The sequence below is a fragment of the Clytia hemisphaerica genome, unplaced genomic scaffold, assembly GCF_902728285.1.
Source record: "Clytia hemisphaerica strain Z4C2 unplaced genomic scaffold, Clytia hemisphaerica genome assembly, whole genome shotgun sequence".
Lineage (NCBI taxonomy): Eukaryota > Metazoa > Cnidaria > Hydrozoa > Leptothecata > Clytiidae > Clytia > Clytia hemisphaerica.
Genome location: NW_027104034.1, coordinates 186,414 through 207,103, shown reverse-complemented (window position 1 = coordinate 207,103; position 20,690 = coordinate 186,414). Strand labels below are relative to the sequence as shown.

Here is a 20,690-nt window from a genome sequence, read left to right as displayed (position 1 = left end):
CCATCTCTCTCAAACGATTAGCTGTTTGCACTGTTTGCACTCAGTTCGAACAAAAAACGCAAACGGAAAATCTCGAAAACCCGCTGACCTCTCTCAGAGGTCAGTCAGGCAAGGATTTTTATATTGAGGTGCGCCAAATTGGTATCGTCCGTTTTGTTCCAAAACTCTACCGCCACTTTTTTCCCGTAAACCGCCCTGACGCCCTAACTCTTTCTCGCATTTACTTTAAACGGACGATAGCATCGTCTAGGTCTAAGGTCGTGCGATTTTGAAGACATCGCAGTGATGCATATCATGGATTCAAGAGAGAGAAAGGAAGAAGAATACACTTTATGTTTGTACCTGATGCAGTTTCTTCGTTTCACTGGATTTGTTTGCTCCTTTCGCTCGCAACGTCTAAAAATGATCAAAATATTAAATTATAATAATAATTATTATATTATATTATAATGAATTATCAAACTAACAGTGCCAACTGCAAGAATTCTTCTCAATATAAAGATATAAATATATAATAATTAAATATATATTTTTTTAAAATGCTTAAGTGAAAAAATGCTTACGTCAACTGCATGCCTTGAATGATCATAGTCTACCAATTTTCTTGCTCTTTTGCTGATTTTTGTCTAAAATGATGATAAAATCAGAGACAAAATTAGAGCCTTTATTTTGTGAACATATTTTTGGAGAGTAACAGCGCTTTTGTATTTGAAGAATTTCAACCTAGATCAAATTTGAAACTTATTAGCAGTGTTGTAACTAAGAGTCTCGACTGTTAACTTTAGGATTAGAATGGGTCATTTGAACCAAAATCCTCTTTTGAATGGCAATGATGATGATAGTGTATTTGTATCTCAACTGAACGGATTTCGTCTATAAACAGAAAAATTATTACGCTGAATTAGGGCAATGTCACTTTAAATCACATTACAGTCAAGTCAAAAAGATAAATAAGTTTGACAAACTCACCTTGACATCTGGAAAGGGTTTGAGGTAGGACGTAAGTGGCTCAAGAACTTCTTCAGAAACACGGTGCCTTAGTTTTGTCCAGTTGCAGTCATATTCCTATTGACATAGAGATTGGTAATAAAGGATGAGTTGGAAGCACATTATTTTAATTGTTAAAATTAAGAGATGAGCTAACTTTATAAGTAGTTATATGCTATTATTAGGGAATCTTTATTTTGGAAAATTTATAAGGGCAGTCCTCAAGCAATATTGATTGATTGTTGTTATTAATATTGAACTGATCGAGAAAACAAAAGTGGTTGGAAATCTAATATACTTTTACAAGAAAAAAGTGATACTTTTATGGACCTACCTGGTTATGCATTTAACACATATATAATTAATATCTACATGAGCGTGACAATTAAATAATCATTCAGAACACAAATAGTAAAACGATCTATTAAAATTAGTCGTTTGTTTCTTATAAAAAAACGTTTAGAAACCAAAATTTCAAGCTCTTAAAATACTCTTTCATATTGAAGACTTCGTGAGCAAAAAATCATCCATCTCATCAAAAAGTTCAATAATTTTGCTAAGAACATTGATGTATGCTTACTAATAGTGATTCTTATAGATAAAGATGCGTTTTTTGAGCTGAAAAATTATTTTTTTAGAAAAATCTGCTTGAGCCATCTTTTACCTACTTTCATGCAAAAAATCTGAAAACAAACCAACGATATCCAATATTTCACAAATCCAAAATACCCTTTTTTAGCCGTTTTTAGCTGAAACTTACCCAAATTTTTCCCCTCAAAAATCGAGCTCCGTCACATTCGAGGGTTTATACCGGGCGCGCCACAAAAAAGTTTCTCTCTTTGAAACTAATTTTTTCAAAATCTAAACATTTTAAAAGAACCATTCCTATTTCATGGGAAAGAAGAAGATAAACTTAAATTTGATGGGTTATTTACCAAATTCGATTTATTACATCTGATTACATTAAAAGTTATGCTCAATTGAACAAAAAATTTACTTTTAGAAAGTGCTCGAAAATGTTAAAAATCGACTTATCAAATTTTTATTTTAAAATTGGCAATCGTAATAGCCTTTAACGTGATTAAGAGCATTTTTCAGTAATTAAATACATAAAATTTGAAACTGATGGGTCAAAAGGGTTTAAAATCTTCATCAAAATCACTTTAATTTAATTTTACGAAAATTTTCTGGTTCTAGACTGGATAAAGTCTTTGTAAGGATGGATGTACCTCGAAACACATATTTGATGTATTTTCATGAATTTTATCAGATTTTTTGGCTTTTTTCGACGAATTTTCTTCTTTTTATTGAAATTAAACCTTCCTTTATATAACAAAAGGTCATTTAGACAGCTAATTATCATTTTTAATGGCTGAAACGAAAATAATGATGCGCCATGTAATTATGCTTCTGTTTATAATTTGATAGGTCGAGTTTTAACGTTCTTGACCACTTTCAGAAAGTTATTTTTTTATTCAACTGAGCATAACTTTCGATCTAATGAACTGAATTTAAACGATGACCTATCAAAATTTTAGTTTATCTTTCTTCTTTCCAATGAAATAGGAATGGTTCTTTTAAAATTTTCAGACTTCAAAAAAAAAACTTTTTAAAGAGAGAAACTTTTTTGTGGCGCACCCGGTAGTTATGCATCTTTGTGCAAAAAATCATAAAGAATGAAAGAACCAATCTCAAAAAGAGCTAATACCTAAGTAATTGATAATGTGCTTATAAAAAAATATCGAAATTGCCCAGTTTTTCTATAAAAACACATCAAGCAGCCAAAATTTCATGTCTAAACACACATATTCTTTAAAAGTAAGCCCTCAGGCAATTACTTTTTTATTTTCTGGTTTTTACGGACATTTGGAGATGATCTTTTGGACCGAAGGATGGAAAAAAAAAATTGCTCTTTTCAAACTTTAATGTTGTAAAAAATTAAAAAAATATGTTTTGAGAAAACTTACATACATTCAAGAACGTTTTTAGTAGGGAAATTGTGTTTAAGTTATTAAAGACCTGGACACTGACCATTTTACTTGCCCTTCTTGCTTTTATAAAATGTAATTTTCTATAAAGTTTCCTATTTATGGCTGTTTAGTACAAGGAAGAGCATAAATAAATAAAATATTTGTGAAATCCAATTTTATTTTTATTTTATTTTTGCAAAAAAAAAAACGTCGGCGATTCTGTAAACCAGAACATAAAAAAGTAATTGCCTCATGAGCAAAAGAAATATCTATCTCATAAAAGAAATTCAGTAATTTGACTAAGAACATTGATGTATGCTTATTAATAGTGATTCTTATAGATAAACATGCATTTTTTGAGCCAACAAAAACTTTTTGCATAAATCTGCTTGAGCCATCTTTTACCTATGATGGTACCCTACTTTCATGTAAAAAATCAGAAAAAATTAATGATCCAATTTTTCACAAAGTCCTAAAAACCCATTTTTAGCCGTTTTTTGGCCCAAATTTGCCCAAAAATTGGGCTCCATCACATTCGAGGGTTTATAGTTATGCATCTTTCTGCAAAAAATCAGAAAAAACTAATGAGCCAATCTCGAGAAAAGTTGGTAATGAACGGACGGACGGACGAATGGACAGATGTTAATTTATAGGACCTCCACCCCACCGGGGTAGGTCCAAAAAAAATAGAATAGTAAAATGGGCAGTAAATGTGAACCAGTGTAAATATTGTGCTATAGCACACTATAATATGCAGTAAAATGTTGCCAGTGAACCACAGAAGTTTTGTTAGTCAGTTGCACATCAACAATTTCAAATTAATGTAAAGTTACCTTAAAATAATCAACCATTTTTGGACGACAACTCCAATCTGACTCATACACTTCCTTCACAGCCTCCCCAAAATTTGTATGAGCAACTTGCATAGCTGGAAAATGAATCAAAGAAGGTTGCAAAAAGCTTTCAAAAACACTACTTTTAACAATTATTTCAGGTAAAATTGAAACATACATACAGCTAAATTGACATTGAAAATAGAAAGAAGAACAAATCAAACCAATTAGGATCAGACTTCTAGCTTGAGTTGAAAGAAGAAATTTTGACAGAAAGAAAATCTGGTAATTTATCCAAAATCCACGAAATTAAGTTTCTCTGCCTGGCCATTTTCATACAAGGGGAGCAAGCTCAAACAGAGAAATGCAAATATAATCTTTTCAAATACATACAGGTTTTTGAAAGACTTTTACCCAGAAAACCAAATTAAATTCCTTCTTTTAAAAGACTTTATTTGGCCATTCGTTAAATCAAATTACCAGCCAAAATTTCTTCATTTAAGGTATAAACTTGATTTAAGGGTCTATGTAATAAAAAATCTTGTTTTAAAAAATTAGGGTGAATATTAAACAAATTTTACCAGTAATACACCGCATGTAATTTTTTAGCTCCGAGTGTAGTCTTGTTGCTGATGCCTGAATAAAAAACCATTGCTAATATGTAATTATTTCAACTCAGCAGCTTAAAAGCTAGCATTATTCAATTTCATCAATTCCAAAACCTCTTAATTAGTAGCTAGATTAAGAAATAACAATTTTTGAAAGAAAAAATATCATCACAGTAAGTAGACGTAAATCTTTGTTTATCCTAATAACATATTTTAACTAGCCTGTTGCTTATTGAAGTTGAATACAAATTCATCGAAGACTTCATCTTTTGTTTCATCCCCTTTGCCAACACGTTGTTTCAGCTGAAACAAAGAACAAAACTTGATTATAATATTTCTATAAATCACAATGAAGAAGATTCTAGGAGTGCAGGAAAATACATTTGATACACCCCAATTCTCTTTTAAATTACTTAAAAATTTATATTTGTCAAAGAAATTTTGTGCGTAATTGCAGCATGCAAAAAGAGGAGAAAAGTATAAATGCCATTAACAATATATCACTGTCTGGGTATTTTCTAAGCACTTTTCCTTACCACCTTTTTGGTATCGGTTTGAAAATTGACTTTTAGTACACCATGACAGATAACACATAACAGTGGTAAAAAAGTGCTTAAAAATACCCAGCATCTTAAAAATGAAAGCTTGGCTAGTTAATCACTATGCAGGATTTATCGGATGTGTTGTATCCTTGATAAAAGTTTTTGTTTGATTTTTGATTTGAGTTTAGGACTATTTTGACCTACTCAAAACCATTAAATGTTTGAAAAACAATTACAATACCTTGGTTTGTGCTCTTCTAGCTTTTTTAGAAGTATAAGTTGCTGTTCTAGCCAGTAAACCTCTCTCACTTTTCCCATCATTCTTTTCTGACATCTCGTTTTTCAGTAAGGTAGCAATCTTTAAGTTATTTTTATTTGCTTCCTATGATATATAGAATAAACCAGCTGCGCTGGAAAGTCAGCCCAAAAGGCTTAGAAGGCTTGTTAAAATCTGAAAAGCTTGAAAGAGCGTATCTATTTGCTTGAAACGTTCAGACGAAAAAGTAGTGGTGCATAGTGGGATCCGTCCAAAATGACAGTTGATGAATTAGCCAATGAGCCGTTTTCGGCAATAATTTCCGAAAAGAGCAATAATTGCAGTTTTTATCTTAAACACCCGACTGACTACCTTGAATGTTTTTTTATTTTTGGTCAAATTTAATTGAGGAGATTTGAAGGAAATATTGGAGAAATTCGAGAAAAAGTAGGAGATTTGAGGAGAATTGAGGAGACATTTGAAATTTAAGGAGAATTGAGGAGATTTGAGGAGCTGTGGGAGCCCTGCACGCAAGGGTTTTTAAGATTTTTCCTATGATATCTCCCTCACATAATAAGTCAATTACAAAATATCATGATTCATACATAAAGTATATAGGTTTATTTCTGGAAAAGAGGACCATTAGCCATTTAAAGGCATATTAGAGGGTCGAAATCGAAATTTTCTCATGGTGACACCTCTTTCGTCAGTATATTTTTTAGCCTCTCCATTTTCCAGATGGTGGTGTGGTAATGAGGTTTTTAGAATTAACCAAAAAAGTTAAGTAGGATCGGGCCCATAATACCGGAGAGCTAAGCCTCACTTTTTTTGCAAAGTAAAAGGTAAGCTTTGACCTCTTTAACCGTATATCCTCTATTTGGTGCTTATGTGAGAACAAACAGTAGTCATTATGTATTTGAAAGCTTGGTACATGGTAAATGAAAATGTTTAACAATGACTTTAAAAAATTAAAAGTGAGCCGTCAAACGCAATTGAATTGTAATTGAATATAATCCAGGATTTGATGTTCGATTGCTTTGATTACATTACATTGCTTCGATTACATTTGATTGCTTTGATTATGTTTGAATTCTATTTCTATTTCTATTTGGTTGAGTTGCAGGAGGCTTTGAGGCCTATTTTTTCGCAACTATAGACGCTTTTAATGAACGCCCTGTCAGCACCTTGGACTAACTACCCACTTCCCCTCACATGACATGGGCTGACCCGGGCGAAGGTTCATTCACTTGCCAAGTGAACCGCTGCGAGTGGGAATTGAACCTCAGTCGCCTGTGCAGCAACCAAGGACAATGACCACTATACCACGCCTCTATTGCTTTGATTACGTCTGATTGCTTCAATTACATTTGATTGCTTCGATTACGTTCGCTTGCTACAATTATTTTCGATTGCTTTAATTAGGCCAGGCCCAATTGATAGTTTGGTTCGTGTCCTCCGACCAACTCTAAATTTCCAAATTCAAAATTTCGAAACTTTTGAGAAAAAGTGTTTCACTTTGAGCCGGAAAAATCAAATAAATTTTACCTCCTATTCACATGATATGATAACTACTACTGTGAGAGCGGGTAACTTGCATCAGTGGAGGCTAACATGCATGGCCCCCCCAGTGGTTTGTGTGAATGCGTGAACGGGCATTTTCGGTTGCGTGAATGCGTGAAAATTGAAAAAAAAAGCGTGAATGCGTGAATTGAAAAAAACTTGCGTGAACGAGAAAATCCACTTTCTGACTGCGTGAATGCGTGAATCTGGGCTACTTTGTGCGTGAATACATGAATTTTCCCTGTTTTCCACTGATTGTGTGCAGTGTTTCCGATTTTCCAAGGTTTCCCCGATTTTTCCCAAAAATGTTCTGATTTTCTGAAAATTTGGGTTATTGCGTGAAACTCAAAAAAAAATTGCATGATTGCGTGAATTGAGGGTCCTCTGGGGGGCCTCATGCATAGCCCTCAAATGAATGACCTGGCTGGTCATTAAAATAAACTACATTCAGCTCCGCTTACAGCTCTACTCTACCATTTTTGTTTTGATTTAACTTTGTATTTTAATGACCAGCCAGGTCTTTCATTTTAGGGCTATGCATGTTACCCTCCACTGATGCAAGTTACCCAATCTCACGGTATCTCTGTGGTTTTTTTTAACTGACTGCTTTGATTCTCCTATAAACAACATCCACTTCACGCACAGAAAATATCCGGTGTAACCCGTACTTAAAAAAAAAATTAAGCACCTAAAACAGAGAGTCACAGCTGTATTCCTTTAAGCACACGCCGCGAACAACCCCTTAATCTACAACTAGAAGTTATCTTGCGGTCACGGCGCGTGTCTTTGTTGATCCAGGCTTTAGGCTATTTCTTTAAATTTGCGGATTCCAGGATTGTATGATTGCTTAATCCTCCTTTACCCCAACATTAAAGAAAGATATTATTATTATTATTATTATTATTATTATTATTAAGGAATTTCAAAAATTGAGGTTTCTGGTGGGAAGATGAAAAAAAGGTTCCAAATTTCCAACCCATTTTTCAAAGCTTCTAGGACACAAACCAAACAATCAATTGCGAATTGGATGGGCCTTGCCTTACGTTTGATCAATTCAATTGCATTTGCATGCATTAATCTCCCTTATCAGTTCCATCAATATGCCAAAAATATTTTGTTCAACCACTTTGACTTCAAGATAGGCCACCATAGAATGAACTTCCTTTTATAGGATGAACCATATTCATGTGGCTTTCAGCCTTGGACTCCATCGCAGAGGCTAATCAATTTTAACGACCTTTTTGACTAATGACCAAGTTAAAGTTGTTTAATTTTTTTATATTTGAGTATTAAAAAGGCATGCATTCAAATAATAAAGGTATAAATTTTTCTCTGGGCTAGTTAGTAAAATATCTCAAATAGGCTCTGCGATGGGAGTGCAAGGCTGAAAGCCACATGAATATGGTTCATCCTATAAAAGGAAGTTCATTCTATAGTGGCCTATCTTGAAGTGAAGGTGGTTGAACAAAATGTTTTTGGCATATTGATGGAACTGCTTATTACGCACTCACTCTTATCTGATTTTCTAATGGCATATTGGTGGCTGCTCGTACAAAGCTCTAGCTCAAGTGAGTTACGGCATGTCCAAAGAAAAAGTGAACCAGTTTCACTCAACTTCAAAATGTCAAACATAGCTGGAAAGAAGCGCCATATGATGTAGATCAACATGGTGGGTGTTAGAAAAATTTAAGTTGAGGCTATAAGAAGTTATAGCCCAAAAACCCATATTATGACGTCATAAACATTACGTAACATTACGTCATAAAACTAAAAATTTGAATATCTCGTGAACAGGGCTGCAAATAAATATTTTTAGTCAATGGGACATCACGTCCGACAGAAATGAAATCCTGTCGGTCAAACTCAAAATCCTGTCGGTCATTCAGTGTATATATTTTTTTAAAGTTACGGAGAAAGCAAGTAGGAAAAATAAAAGTTACCTTTGAACAGTTTGTTACTGTATAAAACAGAGAAATTGATTCGATAAAAGTAATCTTAGAAACACCCTTGGAAGTTACAAAGAAAGCAAGTTGATAAAAGTTAACTTAGAAACACTCTTAAAAGTTAAGAAGAAAGCGAGTTAATAAAAGTTAACTTAGAAACACTCTTGAAAGTTATGAAGTAAGCAAGTTGATGAAAATGGTCTTAAAAAAACTCTTGAAAGTTACGAAGAAAGCGAGTCGATAAAAGTTTAACTTTGAAACACCCTTGAAAATTACGAAGAAAGCGAATTGATAAAAGTGATCTTAGAAACACCCTTGAAAGTTATGAAGAAAGCGAGTCGATAAAAGTTAACTTTGAAACACCCTTGAAAGTTACAAAGAAAGCAAATTGATAAAAAGTGATCTTAGAAACAAAGAAGGTTAAGAAGAAAGCAAGTTGACAAAAGTAATTTAGAAACACCCTCGAAAGAGTGACAAAGAAAGCGGGTTGATAAAAGTGATCTTAGAAACAAAGAAAGTAACGAAGAAAGCAAATCGATAAAAGTTAACTTAGAAACACCCTGAAAACTACAAAGGAAGTGCGTATTAAAAGAATAGGCTAAGTAAGAGACAGGGGTGTAAGAGATTTATTTTCAACTCTCAAGTTAATGGTTTATTCCTTTTTTCATTCGGACATCATGACCGACACAAAAGATTTTCAGTCGGTCAAATAGCTTTTTCAGTCGGACATTGACCGATGACCGACGCTTATTTGCAGCCCTGCGTGAACTAAAAGTCATATAAACATGTAAGAAAATTTCTGAGTTAAAAATCTTTTGAAAAAAATGATGACGTCATTTTTAATAGCCAAAAATCGAAAATGGTCTAAAAATGCTGACATCATCATTTTTCAGGAGATTTTGAAAATTTTACTTCTAGAGAATTACGATATATTTGTTCTGTCAAAATTTCATATTGATATCATTAATAGTTTATGAGTTATTTAAATTTTAAGTTTCGTGACGTAATGTTATGTAATGTAATGTTTATGACGTCATAATACAGGTTTTTGGGCTATAACTTCTTATAGCCTCAACTTAAATTTTTCTAACACCCAACACGTTGATATACATCATATGGCAGTTACATCAATATGCCTTCTTTACCTGTCTTTAAAAATATAAATAAAAGTAATCACGGAAAAGGACGCGAAAAAAAGACATAAGTGTGAGAACAGAGTAATCAAACTCGTTAGAAAGAGTACCATTAGAAGTCATAAAAAATCAACCTGAATAAATGCAATCGAAATTCCAGAGAACTTCATAATTCCCCAAACAACATTACATTACTATGTCAAACTCCCATCACATAAATTTTACAATTACGTCAGAGTAGACTACGCTCGCAACCGAAGAGGTTTATTTGGAAAGGGTAATTATATTTTATTGTTCGCTTCTTTTTTAAAGATTCGCCGGGTTGGAATAGTATGAATTTCTTTGTACGTATTTTACATACCCCAAATATTTAGAAGGCTGAGTTTTAAACGAATCGTCAAGTCGAAACGAACGATAAATGTATCAAGGTCTGTTTTATTTACCCCCTGGTGACTTAACAAAAGAGACTTAACTTGATGTTACAATCCAATTATTGAAAGTTTGTGTCAGCCTTTTTATAATGAGCGAGACATACGTTCTCTGATTACGCAATTTTCATATTGTATTGACATTTTCGAGGCATTTTGATGTACCTGTATGGCGCTTCTTTCCAGCCATGTTTGACATTTTGAAAGTGAGTGGAACTGGTTCACTTTTACCTTGGACATGCCGTAACTCACTTGAGAGAGGGTGGGCTACTTTAATAGACCTTTTTTCAAAGAGGCCACCCTGTTGAATAATTATGTAGTCCAGCAGAAAAACAATGATAAAACCATGCATAATTATTACAATATGCATGATACAGTAATTATGCCATGTTTTTATGGCTGGACTACATAATTATTCAACAGGACGTCCTCTTTGAAAAAAGGTCTATTGCGGTCAATCTAGCTAGTATATATCGAACCATTATCAACAGTTATATCGAATCTAAATCAAACGTAATTCAAACACAGTCAAATATTACCCAGGAACCGACCGTTCGATTAAGAGTGGGTTACGTGCGACAGTTGAATCGTAATTATTTGGTCGCGTTTAATTACATTCCATTGGTTCAATTTGTTTGATTGACACTGCCTGCTGGAAACATTCACAAAAAAGCATCTAGGAACAACCATTTTCAGGCTGTAAGTAAAGTAGATACAGAGTCAAATAATATGAGCGCATGCTGTCAAGGTGAAGGAAGATGAGAAAGTAAGAGTAAAGTAGAGAAGACAACAGTGGACACAAGCAGGACACAAGCAAGCAGGAGGGCAAGGCGTAAAACTAAAAGACAAAAAATTAAATCCAGAAGAACAGACTGACAGAAGGAAAAGCTAGCTTCCAAGAAAAACTTGGACAGTTTTTGACAACCTTTATATTTGAATTAATTGACTATTCTAAAAATGGCCTACTTATTTGTTTTCTTTTGAAAACACATCAATGTAGAAAGCACAAAGTTTCTTGTGTACTTTTTATTTTTGGTACTGGCAGACTTTCAGACTTTGCTGCCCCATCCCACAACACTTCAATCGCGGTCTGTGTACCGATAACCAGTGTGTCAAGTACGTATTTTTCTTGAAGAGCACTCACGCGTAGGTGTTTTTTGACATTCCTAGCATTTTTGGATTATATGTAAAATGGTTTTGATAAAATTACGGAGGAGAGTGAGATTAAAATTATAACGCTCGGGCAAAGTGACAAATTTTTTATTGCGATGAATGGCGCGTATTTGTCGCGTATTACGTGATAAATGATTTGCGACGAGTTTCAGATACTTACGTCATCCTTGATAATTGAGTAATTAACTTTTAAAGACTGAGAGGAGGAAGATAATGAAAAGATATGAAAACGAAATGTGAAAATAATAGCATCATACTGAACATACTCTGTAATGTCGTTGAAGAAGAAAAGTTGGAGCCAAACAGGTGAGATAGGCATGTTATGTTTATGTTGGACCCGGTTTACGTGGAGTTTACGTATATATGCGTGAATGTTTCACTCGCGTGAATGCGTGGAAATTAAAAAAGAATTGCGTGAATGCGTTGATAATTGCATGGAAAACTTAGTGCTTACAGAAATTGCGTGAATTGCGAAAAAGCATATTGCATAAATGCGTGCGTGAATTTGAAAAAAAGAAATTTGCAAGATTGCGTAAATTGAAGGTCCGCTGGGGGGGGGGCTCTTATGTTGTGTGATGTTTACACTACAGGATGAGTCCCCAGGGGGACAATGGGTAGATGGGTACCGTGAGTAACACATCGTAAGAATATATGTACGTTGTGGAGACAAATCCCTATTTCATTTAGGCTGCTTGCATCCTCTAACGAATTTGTGCTTCTTTTACTACCTGCGGTTTTGTAGAGGTCTGATGCGATTCAGACTATATTTTATTCAACGCTCACTTAGCGAATACTGATTAATTTCTTGTAGTCCGTCGCCACAGTTTAGCTTTTTGCTCAAGCATAGAGGTATAAAGAAAGACAGGAGATGAATTTGTCGGTAATTGGTCGTTAAAGTCTTTTGATTTCTTTTATGTAATAAATCAAAAGAAATTCTAGGCTCGCCCGATGAAATAGGACTTTTTAGTAGAACTCAAGTTTGCTCTGAACATTCTCACTATCAGCATCGAAGATTTCCAGCCTTCTAATATACGAGAATAAAATAAAATTTAGTTCCACGAAATAAGTGTGCGTTCAATTTTGTCATCCATTAAATTTTGTTTTGAAAAGATATTTTCTCAAGCCAGAAAATGAAAAGTTCTATATAAGCACACACAATTTCAGACCCAATTTGTAGACAAAAAGTCGCTGGAGAATTTTGGAGGTAAGTATTAAGCAATAGAGTTCACCTTGAAGAAAATGTTGATCGAAAAATCTTGTCATTTGATGAAGGATTGCAAAGTTTACAGGCCCTTTTTTAATCCAAATATTTTCTTACACCAATGTCAGAAACAATGAATCTCGTCCCATTTTATTTCCAACACTTAAGTTAGCCAATAAGATTTCACCTATCAACAAAAGAGCTCATTAAAAATGCACGATATATGAGATTATGAGCATGCATACCTCGTAATATTTCTAATCGTAGGGCGAGCATGGTTACAATAGCATACTTCTCCTGTTTCTTTATACCTCCATGGCTCAAGGTAGAAAATGAGCACTCATTAAGGGCTCTGACCATAGTGAATTTTTCATAATTGCCGTGTTTAAAATGTGTTTTCTGACTGATGTAACCAACAAGACTATGGCATGTTATACATTTTCTGTTAGACAAACTATTCCTGAATCTGAAAATTCAAAAATTGCATTGAAAAAGTTTGATGAAGAAGAAAATGAAGACTTTTGCGAGGAAGAGTATTTCAACTTTGAAGAGCTTAATTTCGGCGGCGAAGAAAAACATTTTGAAAAAATTTTCGCAGTAGATGGTGTATCTTTTACCGAACAATAAAAATTTTTGCGGAAAATTTTTGTAAATGCTTCTTTGTCTCGAAATCTTCAAAATAGTGGTTTTTCATCAATTTTTCATCTGGATTTTGCTTAAAAAAACAGTCATAACTTTTGACACATCTTTTTTCAATTCTTTGCGAACAGTTTGAAAAAAGTTCGAAACAAAAAGGTTAATTACCCATTAAAACTTAGCACTTTTTATAAAAGAAGGTGATGCAACATATTATTAACGTCTTTTTAAAGTTCATAACGTCATTTTAGCAATTAAGTTCTTAATTACTCTTAAGGGATTTGATTAAAAAGCAATTTATAAAGGCAATTCTTTGTTAAAAGTGTTAAAGAATCTAAAACATAACTTTTATGTTCAGATACTAAAATCAATTTTCTGACTATGGTCAGAGCCCTTAAAACAAAGGCTACTGTAGGTACGTCCATCATTTATTTATCTCGCTTTAAATTGGGTTTAAATTATTCACGCGTGCCGTGTTCTATTTCCAGCTTGCGACCATGAGTATATCACCGATATCAGGATGTATGAATATTACACAGTGACGCCAAATATAACGATTCTATTAAGTGCGTATTCAACGAATCAACGAATCGCGAAGCGCGCAAAACTTTTCATGGTATTTGTAACGTCATTGGTTGATTGAAAAAAGAAGCAATTCCATTGGTCAAAAACTTCCTTCAACTTTTTTTTTGTTCACGCGAAACTTTTTTATGACGTAATCTTTTCTTCAGGCAAAAACGGTTAAGAAAAATCTTTCGCGCGCTTCGCACGAAAGCGGACATCGGGCTTAAAACAACAGCCTTACGTGTATGAAGTCTTTCTCTGTAGCGTTAGGTTCTCGCTAGCGGTTTTAGTTTGCTGTTCATCTTTTCCGGAGTTATGTTTTTTCCAACAGTTTTCAACTATTCTAGTTACTCGTTGTTTAAAACTCCATTGAAAGGCTGAATGAACACACATGAAAATACGTCTTGAATCTTTCTTCACACGTTTGCTTAGAAATTTATTTGTGGTTTTCGAGTAAATTCCCAGACGATTGTGAAGTTCGATACTTTTATGAATTCTATAAACGCATCGTTATTGATAGATGTAATTAAAGTTCTAAATTCCTATATAAGTTTTAGATATTAGACTATTATAAAATTTGGAGAAATAAACTATAGACAAACAAAAATAATAAACTGGCAATAAATATATAAATACTCGTATAAATAGATATATAGTTAAATAAAGGCAAATTAAATTCTTGAAGAATGTCTCTTTTCGGAAATCATAGAGGCAAGCCGTCGAATAGCTTTGCCGCATTCTCGACCGTAACCACCAGTCGCAGAAAATACCATTGGTGTTAGTGAGCCATGTTCAATTTCGATCACTCTATTGTTGTAGTGACGTTTCTTTTCGTTTTCATTTATCATGTGGCAGCGTTGTGGTTCGAGGGAGACATATCTTTTAGCTAGTGGATTAAAAACCCTTATATCAAAGAATGCTTTTTGGCCTGTCACCCAAAAACCTCTTGCTGAAACATCTAATCGAGCTTCGTCTGATTTTACCGACGACTTCGGGAGGTTTTCGACTCCCACCAAAAATTGGAGGGATGGCTCGATCTGCACGTCATGGCAAACTTATTTCAACATTTTTGCAAAGAATTCCTATATAATCCGTCTCCACCAAATTTCAGAGAAAACTAAATGGTAAACGGTGGTGGTCACAGTATAGAAAAGATTCAAACGAAAGAGAGCTATCTCAACCATGACATACAGAAATTGTTCTATAATAAGGAATCGATTAAAGTAGCCTTAGTAATTCACTTTTCAGGCAGTAAGGATCAAATCAGTGGAGCTAAGTACCAATGAAGATTGAGATTGAAAATTGACTGTTTTAATTGGTGAAAATTTTGACTACAACTTTTAAATGCAGTGAGAATTATTAGGGTCGCGGTTACAAGAATCAGAAAATTAAATATATTTTTCACCGAGGAGATTTTCCACCGGTTCTGTGATACTGGTTCTGTGATACTGGTTCTGTGATAAGGGTTAACAAACAAAGGACAATATTTTGTCTATAAAAATATACTCTTCGGGTAGCAGGTTTACAAGGTGATACAATCTTGGTCAAAATATATTGAGAATTTTGGTTAATTCCTCGTATTTAGCAATCTAAAGTTCGGGTGAGAAAGTCACTTTTGGGCTAATTGATAAATTTATTCGACTATTTCGATTCGGGAGGGGTTTATTGACTTCCAGGCTATATTCTGAGCCTAATTGGAACAATTTTGAGCTTTTAGATTCCCAGATCCTTAAGTCTTAAGTCTGGTGTTAAAACTCAGAGTTAAAACTCTACCATTCCAACCTATTTTAGAGCCCTTCCAAATTGTTTGTTGTTATAAGATTATGGGAATTTCCCTTTTTTCTCAAATAATATGACTTTGATTGTAGATATGCTCAAATGACAATCATTACACGTTTTTTTTATATAAGGAACCTTAACTTTGCTCTGAGCCTGGAGTTCCTTATTTTTACAAAGAATTTCAGCCTCAAAGTTCCTTATCGAGTTCCTTATTTACATAGCTGCTAAGTTTGGATAACCATCTCTTACTGTTCCTTAAAACTTGTTTTCTTATTCTCAGCCTGAGCAGTTTCTAAACAATTCCTTATTTTTTGGACCATTTTCAGCCTCGAGTTCCTTATATAAACGTGTTCCTTATATAAAAAAATACGTGTATGATAAATGAATAAATTTTTGAATTTGGTATTTCCTTTTTTAAAGCACGTACACTTTAAGGCCTTTGCACCATTTGATGAAAACATGTTTTTTCCCTTCATTACATGCCTTCCATTGAGATTTGACATAATGAAGCAGCGCGGAACGGGTAACATCTGTTCAACCAGGAAAGTTATTTGGTCAAAATGGTCAAACATAACGTTTACGAGCCTAAACAGTGTTTACTGTGTTTCATAAATTGTTTCAAAGGTGTTTCTACATAACATGAGTTCTAGTGTTGCAAAAATCTAATTTGTATTTGCTTCAGCTCTTTTCCTGCAAGAGATAAGTTATGCTGAAGATGATACATATTAATTGCATCTTGCCAATTCTTGGAAGTTTTACCCAGGGAAGTGGCTAAGAAATATGTCTCTATGGATGTTTTTATGGGGCATGAATTGAATTGAATCATAAGACTTTATGGAAATCGAATAGCAAATATTGGAAATATTGGTGCAGAGACATAAATGAAGGGGCTTGAGGAAGAAAAAGCTGCCAAATATGGTGATGAAATTAAGGAGAAATGCAAAGATATTATGCAAAAACAATGCTCCAAAGTCAACCGAAAACTACTTGTTTCAAAAGTATTTTACTATTTCTTTTGGTCGGCTTATGGTTCTTTTTTCCCACTTCTTGGTGTCTATTACAAGCAAATCGGAATGAATCCAACACAAAGCGGTATCTTAGTTGGTTGTCGACCATTAATCGAATTCATCTCAGCACCAAGTCTTGGTTCATTAGCCGACAAATTGAATATACGTAAAGTTATGCTTTTGTTTAACATATGTTGCTGGATTGCATTTGTATTCCCGATCGGAATGATCAAACCTTCCGATAAAACATGCCACCGTTATCTCATGTTGGCTAAAAACATCTCAGAGATAACTTCCCAAGAAACAGATGAAGTTAACGAATTTCTTAAGAAAAATACACCACACGAGGAGCCGATAAAACCACATCGAAAAGGAAATGTTGTCTTCAGTACGGATAGTATACATTCAGTATTCTGGGTTCTACTCTTTCTGACAATCGTTGGTGAATTCTTTGCATCACCAGCACCGACTTTAGCAGATACGGCGACATTAAATGCACTTGGAGACAATAAAGATCGGTATGGTCGTCAAAGGATGTTTGGTAGCCTTGGGTGGGGTTCAGCTATGTTTGCTGTTGGATTTACAATCGATGCTTTACCTATGTACACCGTTTGTGAGGTGACCATCAGTAAAGATTACACCTACGCATTCTATTTCTTTTTATTCTTCATGAGTATTGCGTTACTAGTAGCAACCCGTTTCAATTTTCGTGACGTTGGTGATTATGACGAGACTTTACATGGCACTCCTCGTGACGTCATTCATATATTTTTAACCCCTAATTACACAGCGACTGTATTCGCTGCTTTTTATGCTGGACTTGGTATGGGTCTTACGCGTGTCTTCTTGTTTTGGCATTTAGAAGATCTAGGAGCTCCTCCCTCGTTATTTGGAATCTCCTCCGCAGTGGATCATTTATCAGAGACTTTAACTTACTTCTTTATTGACTCTTTACTGCAACGAGTAACTCATGTTCAAATCATATATGCAGGATTGCTAATCAATTTCGTTCGATTCTTACTCATATCAATGATTGTTAATCCTTGGTTGATATTACCTTTAGACATTCTACAAGGATTCTCTCATGCCGGTGTATGGGCAGCATTGACAAGTTACTTGAGTAAAGCAGCTCCGAAAGGCTATAAAGCAGCCGTTCAAGGTATTTTGCAAGGATTCTATTATGGTCTTGGGCGTGCTGTGGGCGCCATTGGGGGTGGTGTATTCTCACATTATTACGGAACAAATTTAGCGTTTAAATTATACGGTGTTGGCTCTATACCAGTGTTTCTGTTAATGTTTTTGATAGTGACAGTCTACAATAGAAAACAATCCAAATCGTTATTGAATCAACAAATATGCCGAGAAAATATAGCACCCGAGAACAATAAAAATCAGAATAATCTGGTTAAGAATAATGACGTTGAGGATGGTGGTAATAAATTGTTCTTCATTCCCAACGATTCGAATGCAACAAGTAATGATGTGCCACCTATCTCTTATGAGAGTGGAGATTTTTATTTTGATGCCAATGACCAAAATTTGGATTTCTCAAAGACAATGGGTGAGCCCCCACAACAAACAAGTGAAAAACATTTCAAGTGATTTTATTTTTATGTTTAGTGTGTAAATAGCGATCTTATGTATTCGAGATAAATCGAAGGAGACGGTATAAAGCAAAGCTGACATGTTACCAAAATCACCGTCCACTTTGCTTGACGGTGGTAAAAACACCAAAAATACCGTTGTCTGTTTAGTTGAACAAGGCAGTATAGAGCCGTACATCAACTGTTGACTTTGTTTTGCTTCGGCTTCACTTATCGTCGCCTTCAATATCCTCCGGTACATAAACTCGCTAGCGTGGAAACTTGCTGTAGAGTTTATGTAATTCGAGGTTTAGTTACTTTCACGTGTTGCTTTTTCAAACGTTTATGTACGGATTGTTATCGAACAATTTTAATCTGTAAAATTTAGAGTTCATGATTTGCTTACCATTTTTTATTAATTTCCACAGATACCTCTGAGAGCTCTAAAGTGAGAATTTTTAAAGAGGTATCCCAAGCGGTTTGCGTGATGACGTGACAGGGAATTATTTTTCGTGATTGTGTGATCAAAGGTCAAAATGTGATCGTGATTTGAAGAATTTTTGAGCCGTGGTTGGACTTTTTTCCAAAGGAATGCGTGATTAGCTATTTTTTTTGCTGATTTGTGTGATCGTGATTGAAAACAAAAAATTGTTAAAAAAAAGAGTTACCACTAGCCATAACTTTCATTAAGGTGCCACCGCAGCAAAACGAACAAATAGAGTTGAGTTTGCGTTCAAAAGGAATGATCTTAGCCCTACAGTAATTTTTGTTAAGAGTGACCTCTCATCTGAGACAAAATTCTTTCAAATGCTAACAAATGTGTCAAGGGAGTGATTTACAGTCTACTTAGAGTGACATCCGTGACTTGTCTTACACGTTGTTTTTTATAAGAACAATTACGAGGCTGAAATTTGGCCAAAACCTAAGAACAAATTAAGAAGAATCTGAGCCTCAGATTTCAGAAATTACTGAGAAGTACATGTTTCCATTTTAATTAATATTGACATTTAAGGCTGAAAAACTCATATAAATTTAAGAGCAGCCCATAGCCAGAATCATATGACTTACTAGTTTTTCCTATAAAAAGCGTATATATCTTAGATTCATTTAACTCCCGGGGGGGGCACTGGGTTTGCGGACTGACGGTATGTGCGGGCCAAAAATTGGCTTTTAAAATTGCACCCTTACAGTGCAGCAAAAATTAGTGAAAATCATACCCTTAGAGTGCATTTTCCCCAAAATTTTCTATCCTTTTCGTGCAAAAAATGGTCAAAATTCTAGCATTTTTGGTCAAAATATCTAGATTTTTCAAAAAATTTCTGAAATTTCTACCCTTACAGCGCAGGCGGCAAAAAACCCACCTTACAGTGCATTCGGATGCCTTGAAAAATTACACCCTTAGTGCCCGCACATACCCGTCAGTCATTTTGCTTGGCTGCCCCCCCCCCCCGGATTTAACCTCCAGGGATAAGAAAAAGACAAACTGACATTTCAAAATGAGTAATCAGATCAAAATAACTCCGGAAAAGTCTTTTTGATGATGATAAAACAATAGAGAGACCTTAAGAGGGGGGGGGGTTTCAGGGGTACCCGAGGCCGCAATTCCGCCAATTTTTCCTCCAATTTCCGTCAAACCGTCTTAAATTGAACCAAAATTCCGTCACCGAAAATTCCTTTGAAATTCAACATTTTTATCGAAAATTCCGCAAATTTTGAATATCTTTTACCAATTCCGAAATTCTGCAAATTTTTTTGCTAAATTCCGTTTTTCCGCACTAAAATTGTCTAATTTTCCGTCTCCGTCAGAGAACCCAATTTCCGTAATTCCGTCTAAATTTTCGCCAAATTCCGCCACTCCGTCCGAAAAAAGGGCCGATTCCGCTCCTCCGCCAACCATGAAACCCCCCCCTTAAGATAAGAATGCTACCGTTAAGCGGAACTAAAATACTGAAAAACGCGCGCAAAATTATGAGATGTTTGCCCCACTTCCTTATGCGTGAAGCTATGAATGCCATCCTCAGAAGCTTTAGGCTTCCTCCGGTGGCAACTAGGGGGGGGGGGCTTTTTAACCAATATGGATAAAATCATTAAGTGTCGGACAGTGTAATCGTGAAAAACGACCAGGATGAAAGGTCGAGATTCGATTATTAAACTGATTAAGTCGGTGTTTTTTACACTTTTGGCAAAAACGTGAAGTTTTTTAAAACAAGTTTTAAAATAAATACAAAATGCACCTTTTCTTAATATAATTTCAGGGGAATCGGCAAAGGATTGAAGATTCCATTCCATTTTTCCCGAGCCTTATAGAGAAACTAAACCAGTACTTATAACCTCTTAAAGTTAGGAGCACGTTAGGATTAAACGATTCCATAATGAAAATGGATTATGGATTCCATGAGCAATAACTTTTGATCTAATGGGGCTTTAGAAGTGAAATTTGGCAGGATGGAGCATTTATGTACTTTCTATTCCTAAATAAAAAATCTT

General features: G+C 34.7%; 2 protein-coding genes across 2 annotated transcripts; one reads left to right on the top strand and one right to left on the bottom strand.

The window, feature by feature from the left end:
- Positions 1–330: 330 nt before the first annotated feature.
- On the bottom strand, positions 331–5,361 carry LOC136811723 (myc box-dependent-interacting protein 1-like). The gene is made up of 7 exons (XM_067068344.1): positions 5,182–5,361; positions 4,621–4,701; positions 4,372–4,426; positions 3,791–3,885; positions 970–1,065; positions 564–626; positions 331–396 (listed from the first exon to the last, which is right to left on the bottom strand). Exons 1-7 carry the CDS (start codon positions 5,272–5,274, stop codon positions 331–333), a joined length of 549 nt encoding a protein of 182 aa, XP_066924445.1. The 5' UTR covers positions 5,275–5,361.
- An 11,015-nt stretch (positions 5,362–16,376) lies between these two features.
- On the top strand, positions 16,377–18,586 carry LOC136811740 (major facilitator superfamily domain-containing protein 6-like). The gene has a single exon (XM_067068360.1). It carries the CDS (start codon positions 16,495–16,497, stop codon positions 18,220–18,222), a length of 1,728 nt encoding a protein of 575 aa, XP_066924461.1. The 5' UTR covers positions 16,377–16,494; the 3' UTR covers positions 18,223–18,586.
- Positions 18,587–20,690: the final 2,104 nt, after the last annotated feature.

Excerpts from the sequence above, each read along its gene's own strand:
- LOC136811723 (XM_067068344.1), bottom strand. The coding sequence starts at position 5,274 with ATGTCAGAAAAGAATGATGGGAAAAGTGAGAGAGGTTTACTGGCTAGA. Across the intron at positions 4,427-4,620 it reads TCAACTTCAATAAGCAACAG|GCATCAGCAACAAGACTACA; the intron begins GCTAGTTAAAAT and ends TTTTTTATTCAG. Across the intron at positions 397-563 it reads ATTCAAGGCATGCAGTTGAC|ACGTTGCGAGCGAAAGGAGC; the intron begins GTAAGCATTTTT and ends GATCATTTTTAG.
- LOC136811740 (XM_067068360.1), top strand. The coding sequence starts at position 16,495 with ATGAAGGGGCTTGAGGAAGAAAAAGCTGCCAAATATGGTGATGAAATT.